The sequence below is a fragment of the Tympanuchus pallidicinctus genome, unplaced genomic scaffold (genome assembly GCF_026119805.1).
Source record: "Tympanuchus pallidicinctus isolate F22 unplaced genomic scaffold, pur_lepc_1.0 scaffold18, whole genome shotgun sequence".
NCBI classification, from domain to species: domain Eukaryota; kingdom Metazoa; phylum Chordata; class Aves; order Galliformes; family Phasianidae; genus Tympanuchus; species Tympanuchus pallidicinctus.
In genome coordinates this window covers 7657547-7675422 of record NW_026294699.1, presented here as the reverse complement: position 1 = coordinate 7675422, position 17876 = coordinate 7657547, and the positions used below count along the sequence as shown (strand labels likewise).

Below are 17876 nucleotides of genomic sequence, written 5' to 3'. Positions count from 1 at the left end.
GGATTTTGGAAATACTAAGCATTGTGGTTAAGCTTCACCATCCCAGTGGTGGTATCGCAGAGCCTGGCTGCCATATCTTCACTCCGTTCCACCCTTCGTGCTGCTTCTCCTAGAGTCAGCACATCAAGCTCCACTGATGTTGTCAACACCTGAGGTTGCCTAGGGATCTTCTTGGGTTCCTTGCATTGCAGCTGCACTTTGCTTTAGCACCTTTCTTTAATGTGTGCACAATGCTTTACTTTTGTAAACTTGTTACTTTAAGTTTGATTTCCAAGTCACCTTTAGCAATTATTCCACAATAATTAAAGAACCTTTCTGTTAATATTTACTGCTTGTGTACAGCAGCACCTCTGAGCCTCTGGCATCTCATAGTATCTGCTATGCTGTTTTGGAACCAGATGAGAGCCTAAACAGATTCCTCTGAAATCTCAGAAATTTTTCTATACTTTACCAGCATTTCAGGGTGAGAACTATTAAAAATGTTTGGGTACACTTTTGATATCATCTGTGCACTCATACTATCCTCAAAGAAAGAATTGAAATAAAACATTATTTGTCCCTAACTTTCAAACAGTGTATGAATTTTCGAATTGTTGGGGACATAGTATGATGGCACATGATTTACTTTCTGTAACTTAGTCATTGAAAACATTCTTGAGCAATGACAACTGCAAACTGCTGTTAAATGATTTGTTAAATACTTAATTTAGTTGCCTATAAATAGTTGTATAATAATTTGTCTCCATTTACTTTGTTGAATGTCTGACCTCAAAATACAATTAATTTGCTGAATATCTGACCTGAAAGTATAATTGCTTTGCTCACCATTTTCAACTAAAGCTATGATAGCTCTGCATGGGTTTCTCCTATGATAACATTCTGCCAGAAAAGCATCCATCGTTGGGTTACATCCCAGTTCCCTGCAGCGGTAAGGGCAAGGTGCAGCCAGCTTTGCAGAGTCAGGCTCTGCTCCAGGCCGAGTGTTGCCTTGCTGAAGTAATGAGGTGGGATCAAGGCACTGTGCATAGGTGCCCATGCTCTGGCAGTTAGCACAGTGTGCTGTGGTGTGTGCAGAGATGCGTGGGTCGGAGCCTATCCGTACACACTCGTGCTTTGGTTTTGACTCAGGAAACAAACACCGGGCACACCCAGAGACTGGTGTTTGTGGGCTGCTGAGTAGGAACGCAGCTGGGGCACTTGGGAAAGCTCCGCATGGCTCAGCCCTGGAATGGAGCAGGGCAGGGCTGGCGCGGAGCTCCCTGGTTTCGCTCAGCCCGCTGTTGGCCTGGCTCCCACTGCGGTGCCCTGGGCCTGTGAGCGCTGAGCTCGCGGCGCAGTGCACCTGAGGCGGTGTAATATTTCACAGAGCGCTGTGTCCTTGCGATGCCGGCTGCAGTGACTGGGGCTCGTTCCAGGCTCATAAAAACGGATGTAATGGAGGAACGCTGCCTTTTCGGAAGAACGTTTTTCGGAATCACAGAGCAACCCTAGATGCGAAGCTTCTCCTCTTTTAGAGCATTTCTAGGGAAAACCGACAAACGTTTGAAATGACAGCAGCGTGGAAGGGCGGTAGATGCCGCCCCAGCCGGAAGGCGCGGCTCTCGCGGGAGGGGCGCGGCGGGGCCGGGTGCCGCGGGGCGGGATCAGCCCGGGCCCTGTTTGAAAATAACGAAAAGTTCCCAAATGCTGCTCGAGCCGCTGATTGGCGGAGCGACGCTGGGCACGTGACCAGCAGCCAATGGGGCGGCGGAGGCGGCTGGCCGGTCGCGCTGTGAGAGCGCAGTGTACCTCAGCGTAGGGTTCGGCAGGGGCTGTGACGGGCCGTTGCGGCGCGGGTGGAGTGGGGTGCGTTGCGCGTGAGGTGAGAGCGGTCTGGGGGTGGCGGTCGGGCGCAGGCTGTCCTGGGGCGGATTCCTGCGGGAAAGGGGCGGCCGTGGGAGGCAGGAGCGGTACCTTGCCTTCCTTCGGTCCCCTCGCGCCGGGCTCCGTCGCTACGCTTCTGCGGTCCCCGCTGTGAGGGAAGTGTGGGAGCGCAGCTCGCCGGCTCGGCTCCGCGCCACTTCCGTGCTCTGAATGGAACGGGGAGCCCCGGGACTGCGGTTGCCGGCACCGAGGTCTCCGGATCTGGAGAGAACTTCTGAGTGTCCTTGGGAATCGAGCACGCGTTGGAGATGGAGCGAAGCGGAGCTGCGGTGGAGCGGCGCTGCTCCCGGCCCGAGGGAGACCTGAGCTCGTTATCCCTCGCGCTGGTTCTCTTTCGTACTGCTTGAACAAAAGGAGAGGGGGCCGTGCCGCACGAGACCCTCGGCGCGATGGGAAAGCTGCTTTCCAGGAGCAACCGGCTGACTTAGATTCTTTGAGCTTCTTCTCTGCCGTGCAGTGCTTACGATGGTGTTTTAGTCCTGCCTTTGCTTAGTCTTTCTTCTCTCTTTTATTTCTCATTAAAGTAGAATATGCTCTGACTCTGGCAGTCGGGCAGAGCTATACAGATGGCCAACGTTATTCACAGAGTTAAAATGTTCCCTTATCAGAAAAGTTATTTGATATGCAAGGATTTTTTGGAGTTCCTTATTCTGGGACTGAAACAGATTTTAAGCTGTGGTCCTTGTGATCTTAGGACTCTGATTCCCAAACGGAAGGTTATTCAGTAATTTTAGTTGTGTGACTTTTTTTTTTTCTCTAAGAAATACGCACTTCTGATGTCACTTATGTGAAATAACTTCCTGGAACGATTATGCTGAAGCGTTTTTCTCATTGTAAAACTCCATTCCCCACCCCTGAACACTTCCACTTCCTGTATGATGTAGAGGTTTTGTAATGTCTGTGACCAGCACTTGTGCTGCTTGCATGCAGGAAGTCTGGCATCCCAGATGTCTTTTCTGGCTTTGTGAAAACAAGGTGCAGCCAGCAAGTGCATGCTGGAGCCTGTGACTTTCTCTTCTTGTTTGTTTTTTTTTTTTTTTTCTTTTTTTTTTTTCTCTCCATTTACCTGTCTCTAATATTAGTAACACTTTCTTCATGCAGGCACACATTCTTCCCTTTTTGTAATGAGTCTGTGCAGTGAAAAGTTCCTAAATGGTTTTATTAATTACTTTCCAGTCAGTTTACATGCTGACTTTAAGCTGTTAAAAATCAAGTAGAGAGGATAGTGGTGGATGGGAATCAAGGCCATACCTTTTCCGATAGCTCTTTAGGAGAGATTTATGATATTTTTTTTTTCCTTTTTTATAGGGGAGCTTTAGTACCTCGCCCCAAACTTAGATTTCTCGGTTTGTATCTTTCATCTGTGATAAACTTGAAAATCCCTCTGAGGTAGGATACAGTGCAGGTGTACAGAGAGAAAACCTAATGGTGGTGGAACAATCTCTGCCTTGTTGTGTCCTCTCTGTAGAATAAGTATAGGTCTACCAGTCTTTCCTATGTTTACAGTTTAACGACCAATTTTAACTTGTAAATAGTCTTTAGTAATTGTAGCCATGGAACAATGTATTCTTAATGGCTGACATTGTGAGGGTGTCCCTAATCTTTTTTTTTTTTTTTAACAAGGGCACACTTACAAGGATGCTGTGCACATCAATTGCTACTCCTCTGAAAATTACTGGGTTCTGTGTACCTTCTGTAATGTTTATAGCTCAGTTAAAATCCTTTTGTTTGTGATGTGTTATAAGATGCAGATTAGTGCATTCTCTTGCTTTTTCCAAAGTGCAGTGTTATAACCTGAGAGCCAAATACAAGCCAACAGTAACTGTCTCTTGATTGCAGGCCTTTTGGTTCCAAAAGGTTGTTTGAAAGCTTTCAGGAGTAGATGTTACACTTCTTCACCTTGTCTGATTTCTTTCTGTTGACACAGGAAATGGTTTTATTATTATGCTTACATAAGTCAGAAGGAATCCTTTATTGGGACTTCTGAAAGATTTTTGTTTATGTAACAAAGTTAGGGTAATCCTGGGTGGATTCTCTTCTTTTTAAATAATGAAATTTCCTGTTGTACGAGTGGAGAGAATTAAGCATCCAAAAGGATCTCAGACTTGTTCTTTTATGTAGTGATTTGACCACAGCAATGGAAACCAGTCCTTCTTGATTTCTCACTGCACCTACATCACTTCTTTTTGTCTGACTTTACCTCCTGTTCTTCACTGTTAGAAAAGAATATCTTCTTCACACATTATTTGCTATGTCTGGTGAGTGTCTGTGGTGCCTTATATGTTAGATGCTCATTAATGTCAAAAGTAGTCTTTAGCTCACTTAAAAATAGAACAGATGTACAGTGAACTGCCCTATGTAAGGAACGCTAATTGTGCTTGGATTGAATTTTCTTCATAAAAGACAAGGATACTCTTTGGAAAATCCCTCCTTATACACACGCATTTTCCTCTTCTTTTTTCCCCTCTGCAGCATGTACTTCTGAAAATATGTAGAACTAGCAGCAACCTTGAGACTTTTTGCTGGAAAGCTCTTCATTTCTTAGTAAGAAGAGATTTAGGTTTGTCTAACCAATGCTAAGAAATGCGGTTTTAAAACTAAAATTCAATAACTTCTCACCTTTGGCTCCCAATCTAAATAGTGTGATATCTATGAGATTGGAGCTGATGCTGTGCATCAACGTGTTTGGACCCAGCCCACTTATCTGTGACATCCACTTTTTGTTCATTAAGCTCCTGAAAAAATCACAAGCTGTAAAACAACTTGTGCTTTCCTTCTGCTTGGATATGTAGGAATTGGATTTGGAATTGGAACCAGACTGCTTTAAATATTGAAGCTGTCCTCTGCAGTAGAGGCAAGTACATGTTTGTCTTGGGAAAGGCACCAAATAATTGAGTGCCTAAACCAGGTGGTTTTACAGAGAAGAAAGTGTGAATATAGGTTATGATTTTTTTTTTTCCATAAGTGTAGAATTAGCTGGAAGAACTGTTTCCTCTATCCTTAAATTTCAGTGATACAGTTCAGACAGCTGCCATTGGCATGAACTGACTGACTCCCTGTCCTTAATCTGTTGAGGTTTCCATTAAATTTGTAATGCTAATGGAATCTTTGCCTCACTTAGGGTTGCCCATGGGAGATTATCCAGAGCTTTAGGACTGATATTTCTCCCTTGTCAGGACTACCTCATATAAAAAGATGGTACCTATAAACAGGTAACTTGCTAGTTACCTGTTTATTAGAGTGCAATATGCACATCAGAAGGCATTTCATTATAGTATCTACTTAAGTCTTCAAGCAGGAGTTACCAACTTAAGGTGCTTGATTTCCACATGGCTCTTGTATGTGTCATTTGTTTTTGGGACTATGACGTGCCTGTGCTTATGCTTGCACAAGGACTGCTGGCTGGTCTGGATTGCTCACTGGGTTGCTGCAATCTATCTGCACATCTAGTCTAACCAGATGCTATCCCACTGGAACTTCTGTGGAGCTCTTATCTTTTCCCTAGGAATTTCTGGAATTTCCTTCTCCCATGGCTCTCTGAGGTATCTGGATATGTTGTGCCCATCAACCATATCTGGACTGTGATAGTTCAGGTTTTAAGTGGTTTTGTCTACTGTAGTGAGAATTTTTTTTCTCTTATTTAGCAAGTGTATCCATAAAAAGCTTAGGTGCTCATGCAGGTGTTAACAGAGGAAACTAGAATCCTGAGTGCGTTCTTGGGTGTCTCTTTGAAGTTTTTCATTCAGTGTTTCTCTAGGGCTGTCGAAATCAAAGTTAATTTGGAGGTGTGTTTGAGATATCCTCTTTCTCACCCGTGTTCTGTGTGCTTCTGCACAGCTGTAGCTGAAGTCTGACATTTGACCTTCTGTGCTGTGTTGTCTACAGCAAGCATCTTCCCTCTGACCATGTGATGTTCAGTAGCCTTGGGAAACTTGGTGAAAAGAATGTGGTGATTCAGTGGCGATTATCACGTTTTTATTATATCCAGCAGAGTGCTGTTGAGGCTGATCTTTAGTTTGGTATCCAGATATGCACCTCATTCGTGGGAGGAGCGGTGCACCACTGTACAATGAAAAATAGAGTTAATTCACTGCGTTAGTTCTTAATGCTTGATCCTTTAATTTTCCAGGGCAAAATATGAAACAGGAATTTTAAACTCTGCGGACTTGCCATGGAAGACTCAGAAGAACATCGCTTCAGCTCCGTTGAAGAGGAAACCAGATACTGGAAAGAGTTGGCTATGAAATACAAGCAATGGTAAGGCAGTGGTTTCATTCCTTGAAGCTGTTTGATAGGATGTATAAGCAGTGCATGCCAAGACAAATAGCTGAACTACCTTGATTTTACCTCCCTGTGTGGCGCTATGTTGAGTGGCAGCAGTAGCAATGCGGTACCACAGGTTTCAGCATAGACTGCATCAGCCCAGAATCCTTCGTGCTTATTTGAGCTACTAATTCACTATTAGTGCTGCCATGACACTGCTGCTTTTGATCCCTTCTCTGGTTTTGAGTAGGACAGTGTGTTGGAGAGGGGCATAGAGCTTTCTGTGCTAGCAAGTAGTATTTTCTTCCTCTCCAAAATCCAGAAATTGTTTTGATTCATTAAGGTGAGTTCTGTTGCTGGAACTGTGTTCTAGTGCTGAGAATACACAGGAGGAACTGCGTGAATTCCAAGAAGGGAGCCGGGAATATGAAGCTGAACTAGAAACTCAATTGCAGCAAACAGAGTCCAGAAACAGAGACCTTCTTTCAGAAAACAATCATTTGCGAATGGAACTGGAGTCCGTTAAGGTAAGAGAGGATGATACAATAGCTATGTATCCTAAGCATGAAGGTGAATGAGACTGATGTGTGCAGATTCAGCTTGGAAAAATTGAGAAAAAATCATCTGTAATCTGCTTGAAAGAGTTCTAAATACTTCAGTGTCTCAGCTATTGTCTCTGGAAATCTAATTCCAGAAAGATGTTCTGTTCCCCTGCCCCAACTTAGTGATTTCCACACTTCTTCCCCCCCACAATCCTTTTGGCATTAAAAGCTCTGTGCCGTACTTAACTGCATTTGTTCTGTCACACTGGTGACAGACTGGTGTTCTTGCTCTATTAGTGGCATAGCAATATTAAGTGCTCTGCTTATTGTATGGAGTGTTGGCCTGTTCTTTTCCCCATAGTCACGTAAATCAATAGAAACTGATGAGTGAGGAGAAGTTCAACAAAAACTTGCAGTTCATTGGGTTAAGGAGAGAATAGATTGCTTTCTTCTGCTGTAAGAGCTGAGAGAAAAGGGCAATGAATGAGCTAAAGCAGTCGGGAGTGGAAATAGTAGGAACTGGCATAAAACTTCTAAAAAGTGGATAGTAAATGTTTCAGAAAACCTTGTTTAATTTTTACAGTGGATAAGTTTATAAAAACATATTCTGCTTGAAATGAGCATTTTAACAATTGGTTATTCATGCAGCCTGAAGATTGCAGTAACAGCCTGCAGTGAAGGAATAGAGGCTCTATTGATGGTCAGGTCAGCTGATGGTTTATTACAATTGGCTGAAAACAAAGGCTCAAACCTTGCAGTTCTGGTCTTTTATCTGAATCAATCCAAGAGAGAAGCATTAAACTCATGAAGCTATTGAGCAGTGATGTTAACTGAACCCATCAAGGATTGGTGTCTACATCTAGGTTAACACAAGTGAACTTGTACAAGTTGTAGCTTTGAATTTACCGGCTTGATGTGTGTGCTTGCTACTCCTTAGAAGCTGGAGTTCCTTAAGTATAAATGGAAATAATACTTTTGAAGGCTTATTTAGAGCGTTGAAAAGCTAGCTGAAAGTAATCTGCTTGTAGGGGCTCTTAAAGCCAAAGTGCACCTGTGCTTTCAGGGATCAGGAATTATGACAACATGTCACCACACTTAACTAAGTAGAAATTAATAAATTCAGAATGGTTTCTCTTCCTTCCTCCTTGTTTGTGTGTTATATGCACTAAAGCAGCTCTCTTCAGATTATCAGTTATGACAGACTATGTGCCATGGTTTTCAAGTTCCAATGTGTGGATTTGTTTTTGGTGACTTCAAGTGTGTTGAATTCTAAACAGAGAAGAATGTCAGGAATGCTACTTATCTAGCAGTCTTGGAGCTTTAAAGTTTCTGGCATGTTGAAGTCATTCAGTAGCAAGGTGGTGGAGTGTATGCTTTTGTTGTCACCTGATGTCTGGAAGTGATAACTAGAGAGAGGTTTGTGCTGGTGAAGTTAACCTTCTTCCCCATTGGTGTCTTTTCTAAATATGTGCCTTATGTGCATGCTGTAAAGGAAGACAGTTTGTTCTAGGTTCATGTCTGAAGCTTGTTGCATAGCTGCACCTGAAATGTTTTATAATCAAGACCTTTGAACCTGCTTTGGGTTAATAAAACCTCAGCAGTAGTGAAGAATCCTGCTTGTTCCTTTAATACTATGTAAGCGTTGCACTTGGGTGTTCTTTTTCTTGATGTTTAGTTCCCTAAGTATTTCTTACTTATTCTCAATTCTAAGAAAGAATTATCTTCTCACATTCTGCTTAATGAATTTCTGAGCTCCCAAGGCTCAGAAATTAGTCTTGTGCTGACGTCCTGGAGTGAAGTGTACATGTTCATCCCATTCTACAGAATCAGGTAGAGCAGATGGCAGGCTTACAGCCTTTTGCAGATAATTCCACTCTGGCCAGTGTATTTGCCTCACAGGTCCCGTAGATCCTTTCTGTGGTGTTACTTGATGTTATTGCTCAAGGAGGTGCTAATTTGTGGGCCTCTGTGTTGTGGTTGTCACCTGCCTCTTAAAACAGCAAGGCCCTTCTGGCTGTCCCTTTTCTTAAACAAACAAAAAAAACTTTTACATTGCAGGATGCTGTGTGATACGGGGGCTTTGTATCCTTTGCTTGTTGAGATACCTATAGTACTGGGCAGGACCCAGGCATGCTGGTGTAATTTCCCACTCAAAAACAAGACAAAAAACAAGTAAACCAACAAGCTGTTGTTTAAGCCTTTTTCTCAGAAAAAGGTAGAGGTTGTCTGCATGTAAGATTATGATATGTTGTAAATGGAGGAGAGATGGGGAAGTGCAAGAGAGAGCTGTCTGGGAGAGCAGTGAACTGCTCCGTGCTGTGGATGTCAGGAACTGTTCCCCAGCACTATCATTTGATAAAGAGTTATAAGAACTCTTGTCTATTGGCAGCCCAGAAATATGCGAGCAATTGGCTTTGTTGATATTTTACTGTGTGTAAGATCATTGTTCTCTAAGTACTTCACAGGATCTTTTTTATTGCCTTTAAAGGGACTAAGGCAATACCAAGTCCCTGATAGGCTGTTTTATTTGTCCTTGACTAGGAGAAGTTTAAAATGCAGAATTCAGAATGGTACAGGCAAATCTCTGCACTGGAAGATGACTTGGCACAGACGAAAGCTATTAAGGATCAACTTCAGAAATACATTCGAGAACTTGAGCAAGCAAATGATGACTTGGAAAGAACAAAAAGGTGACCAGTCTTCTATGTTCTCTTCTATCACCTCAGTTCTGTCCTGCAAATATGGTGACTCTGTGTAATCTGTAATGTTGGGCTTTTTAGCACTGCCACTCTGAACTAACTTGAGCTAAATACTTACCTTGTTGATGGTTGTGATGAAGGTATTCAAGAAAAATTATGAATGAGATTTTTTTCCCCTTCTGTTACTCCAACTGCACTATTTCATATTCAATAAAAAGCTAAAATTAAAACAAAAAATTATCCTAACCCAAAAGATTTTACCTTCCCTTGTGGGAGAGGGAGTTTCTGTACTCCTGGTAATAAAATCTTGTGTATTGTCTTTCAGAGCTGCTATAATGTCTCTTGAAGATTTTGAGCAGCGTCTAAACCAGGCTATTGAAAGAAATGCTTTTCTGGAGAGTGAACTGGATGAAAAAGAAAACCTTCTGGAGTCCATGCAACGTCTGAAAGATGAAGCTAGAGGTGAGACAGCAGATCCCCTGTTCTCCCCTCCTGTACTTATTCAGTCCAATCTGTTTATCTTAGTTTGACTTTCATATTTGTGTCTTTTAAATCTGCCATCTGAAATGCTGAAGCTTCATGCCCCACCATGCTTCTGCCTCAGTCCTTGAACTTGGTATAGAGGAGTTTACAGGTGCTAGAGTCTGTTTTAGACTTCTAAACTGTAGGAACACTTTGGGATCTTGAGGTGTTAAGAAGAGCCAGCCCTGCTAGGGCATGTGCTTTCTGACTTCCTGTAACCTGTGAAGGTCCTCTTTAGCAACCATTAACCTCCATTGTTTCCTGGCCTGTGAAAAGAGTAGTCAGTGAAACACTGATAGAATGGTAAAGCAGTTGGGCTGTGACTGGCTTTCAGTTAGCTTTGATAGTTAGCCTTGTGTGTTAGTTCCTCAACATGTCATTAAGACTGGATGAGAAAATGGAGGAGGCTGCACAGATGTGGAGCTGAAGAAACACTTCCAACTCTGCTCAGATTCTGTGACCTTGAGTGGTTCACACTAGCTACAGTCAGTCTATGGGATAGGAGTTCTCTGTTGCTGGGCTGGATGGTGATGGTTTCCACTTGGCCATAGCCTATGCTTCCTTGATATGGAAGGAGGGGAAACAGTGCAGTAGGTAGGAATCTCAGCCTGGTAGGGAACTGGGATGTAGCCAAGATACTTCAAGTTGCAGAACTTCAGTCTTGATGTGCCTCCACTTACTAGTCTGTAACATCTGAAAGTATTAATTCACTGCCTCAAAGAAAGTCATGTAAAAGGGTACGAAGCTTAAATCAGGATAACAGCAACTCAACTAAATACTATAAAAACAACTTGAGCTGCAATCCCAGAGAGGCTTTAAGCATTCATCCATATTTTCAGTGTATGCCTGAGTGGTATTTACTAGGATAAATGATTTTGTTCTGCTGGTAGAGGTGAAGTATCTTACGAGCAAAATAAACTCTCTCAAATGCTTTTTATCTTAGTGAATAATGATTCTAAAGACTTTTTGCTTTCCTCACAGATCTACGGCAAGAACTTGCAGTACAGCAGAAACAGGAGAAACCCAAAACACCAATGCAAACTAGCCTGGAAACAGAAAGAACAGACACTGCAGTTCAAGCATCCTTATCTTTGCCTTCAACTCCCTCCGTGCACCGAGCACCCAACATCAGCATACCCACCCCTGCGACATTTAGGAGAGGTGTGTGACAGAGAACAAGCACAGCAAAGCAATGTCATACCCTTGTTTTCACCATAGATTCTGGCTACGTGAGAAATGGGAAAATAGGAGCAGAGCTGAGTGTTTCAGTAAAATCCACTTAAATCCAATCACCGCGATCTCAGTATTCACTGACTGCAAGTTTGGGGCCTTATTCATAGGCTGTTAATTGATGTGGATTGTCCAGTAATAATGATTGTAAGGGACTAGGTGAGCTAGTAGGACTTGATTATTTGTTCCCAACTGTTTCAGAGATGCGGGGCTAATTCAGGGAAGATTTTGGAAACTTCTGCATGATCTTTTATGCTACATTTCTTGAAAAGGCTTCTCTGTGAGGGTAGATGCTTAGAGAGAAGTCTTCCTTTTACTTTGGAACAGTAGTACACTGGCAAGTCATCCTAGCTAGCTGTACTAAATTACTATCTCTGCTTTTGTGCTAATAGAATCAGTTACTGAAATAATCAATGCTCATTAAAAATAAAAATTCCGACCTTCTAACATTGACTCCTATCTCTTCAGTACTTAAAAAGTCAGAAATTTGTGTTAGCTGTGTATCAGAGATTACAACAAGGAAATGTACTATCACATGCTGGTGACTGAATATTACAGTTAAGCACAAAGAAAGATTGATTGTAGGCTTTGGTGCTCTTAACCTGATTTGGTAGGGGAGAGCTCTCAAAAAAGATTGAAAAGAGATTGAAAAAAGAGTGGAAGATTTATTGTAAAATGAGATGATGGCCCTCTCTGAGAACACACTTTTGGTCCTGCCGCAGTAATAGAGATGCAGAGCAGGCTGGTAAAACAAATAGCTAGAAATTTAAACCACGGCTTGTTTAGAGACTTCAGTTTAGGACTTAGTAACTTGAGCTATCTCAGGGAGTCAGTGCTTCGTATTTCTAGTGGACGTGAAGGATTTGAAGGTCAGATACAGAAAGGTGAAGGTACTAATGTTTCATCTACTCTGTATGCCAGGCAGTCTTCTGATTTTGTCAAAGTGGGTTTTCTGTTTGTTTCTCTGTTTTTAAACAATGGATAATGTATTTAACCTGCCCTGTAGGTTTTGAGGACAGTTACTGTGCAACCCCCCTCACACCTGCTGCCAGAATATCTGCACTTAACATCATGGGAGACTTGCTGCGAAAAGTAGGGGTAAGTGTTTACCTGATAGCCAAAGTTCTTGGAAAGAAAGAGCTGTCTGAAAATGTAGCCAGGATTGAATATCTGCGCTGCTGCTCGGACAAGACTGGAAAGCCCATCTCAGCAAGCAAGTTAGCTAAGTGCGGCCTTGAAATTTGGCCTTGATTCTGTACACTTCTGAACAGCTCTGAAACAAAGACCCATCTCTGCTTTTCTGAGATCTTCTACATGTGTGGAGTCCTGATCTCTCTTCCTCTACACACTTCTGAAAGAGTATGTGCAGAAAAAGACAGACTGGCAAGAGTAAATGATGAGGGAATCTGTTCTGTTGAAGGGCAGAGAAAAAAGCAGGCTGATGCCTTGTCATGGTTCTATGTTTTTTGTTTTTGTTTTTTTGTTTTTGGATTTCAGTATTCCACATCAAAACATCATGTAGTGTAGGGGACATTAAAGTGTCACTGCCCCAATCCCAGCTACCTATCCCTGTACATTACAGAAGTCACGGGATCTGGCCCTTCCAGGTGGGGGGGGCGCTCTCTTGCTGCCTGGCAGTGGGTGCAGGAGGGTGCTTTCCTGGCCGTTCCAAGCTTTTCAGGTTTGAATCGGTCCCGGGAACTCTCTCTCTCATCTTGTCTGATTTATTAATCTCAATTTCAATTAAATTGTATATATTGTGTTATCTTGTATTCCAATATTATAGTAAAATAGGTTTTCCTCCATAGATTGTTGCCGCTGCTCTTTTCCTCCCTTCCTTCCTTCCCATTTTTTTGTGGGACCGGGGTGTGGGGGGAGGGCAGAGGCCTGCCGCCCCTGTCACGGACATAGATTGATCTGATCAACTCCGTGACATGCCTGCTGTGCAGTGGCTTCTGATAAAGTTTTCAATAATACTCCAGTTGTTGTTTTAAGTAGGACCTAATGGCTTGATGAACTAATGACATTTAAAATAGTGCTGATGCTGGAAAGTTATCACATAACTTCCTCCTGCCTTTTCCCCCATGCTCCAGTTCTTCTTGTGTTGGCACAAGTATTTGTATGACTTGACAGGCTGACTTGTGGAATACAGCAGGAAGTTATCTTAGCGATGAAGGTGGAACCATTTAGGAAAGGAGCCTGTGGTAGAGAAGAGGGTATCTGTGGTACCACCCAATACACAACCTGATGTAAGTTCAGGGAAATAGTTCAAGGTAGTATACAGCACTGGTGTCAAGAATCTGCAGGTTCCTCTACTAGATGACTCATTTTAAAACAAACTAAAAATTGCACACTTGCTTTTTTCTGCACACTGTGCAATTTTTGTGTCAAAATTACATCTTGTGACATTGTACATTACCTATCTTTACCTTAGGCTTTGGAGTCCAAACTTGCCTCCTGCCGAAACTTTGTGTATGACCAGTCTCCAGACAGAAGCACAGTGTCCATGTACATGAACAGAGATGTCCTTGAAACACGCATGAGTCCTCATCAGCCTCTGTGTGATACAGGGTTAGTGCTATTCTAAGCTTTTTGCTTTAGTGAGAACTTTCTGACTGGTAATGTTTATTTCTTGTTTGTTCTTTATTTTGGTAGAGTCAGACCTGTTTCTGAAAGGAAGGAAACTTAGTTAATCAAGATTGATTTCCATGTTTCAGACCAGATTAAAAATTGTAATCTCTGCTGCTGAAATCTGAAGACTAGCTGTGATCAAGATCAAATTCAAAGCAATCATAATACTTTATAGTAAAATCAATGTTTAAATGTGAGCAAGTACAACAGAGCAAGCTCATGCTTATTGGCTTTGTTTGATTTATGCTTTGTTCTTGTGCAGTGATGAATCAGCAATCAGCAAAATTTTGGCATATGGGGAATTCCCTTATCATAGTTAGGATTTTTATCCACATGAGAACTGGAGGAATGGGGGGAAGTAGATAATGAATCAACTCATTTGAATTCTTTATAGTTGCTAAGACGTATTTCCAGGGAGCAGCTGACAAAAGCTATTACCTAATGAGCTGGTTATCTCTTTCCTCCCATTCCCAACACATGGGAAATGTATAAGTTTATTGCAAATTAGAGTTCAGTATATAAGCCATGCCAATCCTGTACTGGATGGTTGTTTTTGTTTTGTTTTTCCCAAGTTTTCGCAGTATTTATAGTACAAGTTACTGCAGATGCAACTATTCAGCCAGACCTTTGATCTGGGAATACTCATTTGTCCTGTTAATTGGTGCCCAAAGTTGTCATGTAGAAAGAATGTTCCATGTAGTACTTACTATTGCAGCCTGGGGAGAAACCTACAAGAAAGCCTCAAGGGCCATACATTTGTGTATTCCTATAAGAAATTACACATCTATTACTGTAACATAAGAACTGAAATTCTAACTCCTGTAAAATCTAGTCTGTCACTACTCAGAGAGAAATGGAACCTTGTTTTACAGTGGAGAACTTAGCCTAGTTAAGTAACAGATTCACTTGATATTCAGGCCATTGTTTTGTTTGTTTGTTTGTTTTTAATCTGTTGGCTTCTCTGGCTTAGTGTTGCATTCTTGTAAATGACCAGTTACTGTGACTGAGATGGTAAAACTGAGCAAGAAATGCTCTAAATTCTGCTTTGTATTTGCAGGTTAGTGAAACGCCTGGAGTTTGGAACAAGACCTTCAAATATTCCAGGACCAATGAGTCATCCTTCACAAAGTGTTGTTAAAATGCTGCTATGAAAAGGAAAAATGAAATCTTATGTACATATAATATGAATATCAATAGGCAACCAGACAGAAGTGTAAGAGTAGGTGAGCCCTGAAAAAGAAACTACTACTGGTAATGGCATCTTATGGCTTTGCCCTTCTGGCTTTTATGCTGTGTTGTGTGGGTGGTGTGATGAAGCAATGTTGCCTAGCAGCACAGGACATAAAATTGCTTCCTATATTCATTGCTGTGAATAACTCCTGCTTTGACACTGCCTGTATTTCTGTGGAGAAACTGCTCAGTTCTTTGTAGGTTGCTTGCTGGCCAGAATCTCGCTATGTGAAGTTCTGTCTGGTGGTGAAGCTTTGTAAGCAATGATTTACTTTAAAGAGCAGATAACAGTTAAGAGTTGAGGAATGCTTAATACTTATGGTACTCAGGAGATCCCAGGGGTGGAGAAGTTTGCCCTGTATTAGCCTATAGATATACTTTTGCTGTATTGTGGCCCATAAAGCCTGGCTGTTGATTTGAGTTTCTAGTTCTAACATATTAATAAGTGGGTTTTACTACTTTCCAGACCTCCGTTTATTACTGTGCCTTGGGTATGTGTGAATTTATCTTATTTTATCTTTGTTTCTCTTTAATGAGAAATGTTTCAGCTGTTACTAATTTAGCAATGGTTTTAGCTTGAAAAGTTCTTTCTGCTGGCCAAGTATATCAGAATAGTGAGTTCTTTTTTAAGTTGGCGTGTTTCCCCTACAGAAATACACTACATTTTTTTAAAAAATGAAATACACTCACAGTATTAATACACATTAGATAAGCTTGCATTTACAAAAGCAGTAATGGCTAAACATTTTTATATCTGGGGAGAGAGGGAGAAATCTACATGACAATGCGTAATTATTTTGTTTTTTCAATGTGAAAACAACTACTGATGCATCTATTTCTCTGGAATAGAAAATAACCACAGGCCATTGCCATTATTTCAAGCCGTCTACAAAGTTGGCTTAACTAGGGAGCTGAATAAAGCTTATTTTGAATGCTAATTATTCACTTTGAATTTTTTTTTTTTTTTGCAAGTTGTCATGCGTACCATGTAAGTATTTGTCATCAGTTTCTTTGCTGTTTCTTATCAGTGAAGCCTAAGGATACATTTTTGCTGAAATTATATGCATATTTTTCTACATCTCTTGTTCTCTTGTTTCTTACTCTAAGGAATGTTACTGCCATAGCTAATGATGCCTTCTGGATTTTCACAGTGCTTGGCATTACTCTTAAAATCTTGAACAGAGGCTGTAATCTGTTCTAGTGTTTTTGTCCTCTTCTGTCACACAGAGTTGGCACTCCTTTCTTACCCATAAGGAGCTAAAGCACGAGCTACTTCATTAGTTGTGCTGTCACATGAACTCAGTGGACCATGTAGCCTGATCACTCAAGATGAGTTCTGTGTGATCTTGTCAGAATTTGCCTGCTTAGTGAGCAGTTGACTTCTGTTCAGGCTGGGAGTCAGCACTGATGTAAGCTACAGACTTAAAGTCAAGGCTTTGCTGGAGCCATGGATTTGAAGTTAAAGTGGCTACTGATATTATACTCTACAGATATGTGTTTTTGATGTGGCTACAGATGTAATCAGGCTACAGGTGGGAATGCTGTTGAGAATTGTCAAAACAATATAGTGCAGATCAATTGCCTCTGTAATGATGCATCTGTTGACAGAGGAACTGTAGCTTGCTGTTACGGGCTAACCTTCGTAGGCAGCTAATATCAGACATCTGCATTCTTGCTTTGTGTGTCCAGAGGGATGGGGAAAGAATTGGAAAGGTAAAAGTTCAAGGAAAAAACAGCTCTCGTGGGTTGAGACCAGGACAGTTTAATAGGTAAAGCAAAAGCTGTGTCTGCAAGGAAGGCAAAATAAGGAATTTATTCATTGCTCTCTTTGCCTTCAAGTTGCTATGGAGAAAACTAACTCTGTCCCAGCCAAAACCAGCAGTTAGGACACTGTTGCAGAAGGGTTCTTTCTGCAGTGTCACAAAGAAAAAAAATATCTCTGAAGCTTATTTTGCTTTGCAGAATGGGGTCTAGAACCTAAATTCCTCAAGCGGTAGGTAGTGCTTTAACCACTGCACTGTTAGGCTTCTGAGTTATCTAGACGAAGTCCTTTTAGAAAGGCATGATGTTCAGTTTACAAGTTCTAATGCAAGTACTGGTGCTTAAGACCATTTTATTGAAGTCTGACTTCCTCAATCTCCTTTGCACATGTACAGGCTTGCCAGCATAATAGCCAATTCTTGAACATGTTGACAGAGCTATGCTTCTTGGCTGACTATACAATGAAAAGCTTTTGCCCCCTCACCAACTTGTCATCGTAATCACTCTGAATGGATTCTTATTTAAGCTCTTCCTTTTATATTTGCTCTAAAAAGAGTATTATTTGGCGTCTGATTCTGCTGGCTAAGTGGTTTCTGCTCTTAAACTGTCGTGTTCTTTCTGATTTTTCTGCCTTGAGGAATAATTATTAGTTGTAGAAGGTGATCATCAGTGGTTGGGATAGATGCTTTTGCATGATTTGGTCTTCCTGTAGTAAGACTGCTTTAAAGTTAATCTGCAGTACAGTGTAAGACATCAAGAAAGCTCTTTGTACTCAGTTTAGAGTTAATCTTCCTGACTTTGCAGTGTGTGGTTCTCTACTGCCCCAGTGTGACCGTAAAGCTGGCTGCTATCTGTGAGTATTAGGGCTGCATGGGTTGGTTGTAAATCCTGGTAGTTGCCAGGAATGGGCTGCAGACTTGCTGAAGTGATCCAAAAATAAAATTAATTGCATGCTGATCCCTTAATACCAAATAGCTTGGGCTTAGATCAGTGTATCTAGTGTGGCCTGCTGTTTCTATTTGCTTCCAACTTGCTTTCGGAGGCTTTCATGGGAGCTACCTATATACATGCAGGT

At 41.7% G+C, this 17876-nt stretch overlaps 1 protein-coding gene across 3 annotated transcripts in view; it reads left to right on the top strand.

Moving 5' to 3' along the window:
- The window catches only part of NDE1 (nudE neurodevelopment protein 1), a 49402-nt gene that overhangs the window by 917 nt on the left and 30609 nt on the right, over positions 1-17876 (top strand). The window contains exons 1-9 of one of the 3 annotated variants that reach the window (XR_008205983.1): positions 1725-1861; positions 6053-6180; positions 6560-6713; positions 9270-9418; positions 9753-9889; positions 10931-11110; positions 12186-12277; positions 13614-13750; positions 14868-15033. Coding sequence is in view for 2 of the 3 variants with exons in the window: in XM_052680119.1 (XP_052536079.1) it covers positions 6095-6180; positions 6560-6713; positions 9270-9418; positions 9753-9889; positions 10931-11110; positions 12186-12277; positions 13614-13750; positions 14868-14961 (1029 nt within the window). In the remaining variant the exon portion in view is untranslated. Of the gene's footprint in view, positions 1-1724; positions 1862-6052; positions 6181-6559; positions 6714-9269; positions 9419-9752; positions 9890-10930; positions 11111-12185; positions 12278-13613; positions 13751-14867; positions 15204-17876 lie in introns of those variants that run through there. The other 2 variants (XM_052680118.1, XM_052680119.1) reach the window with 2 other exon arrangements.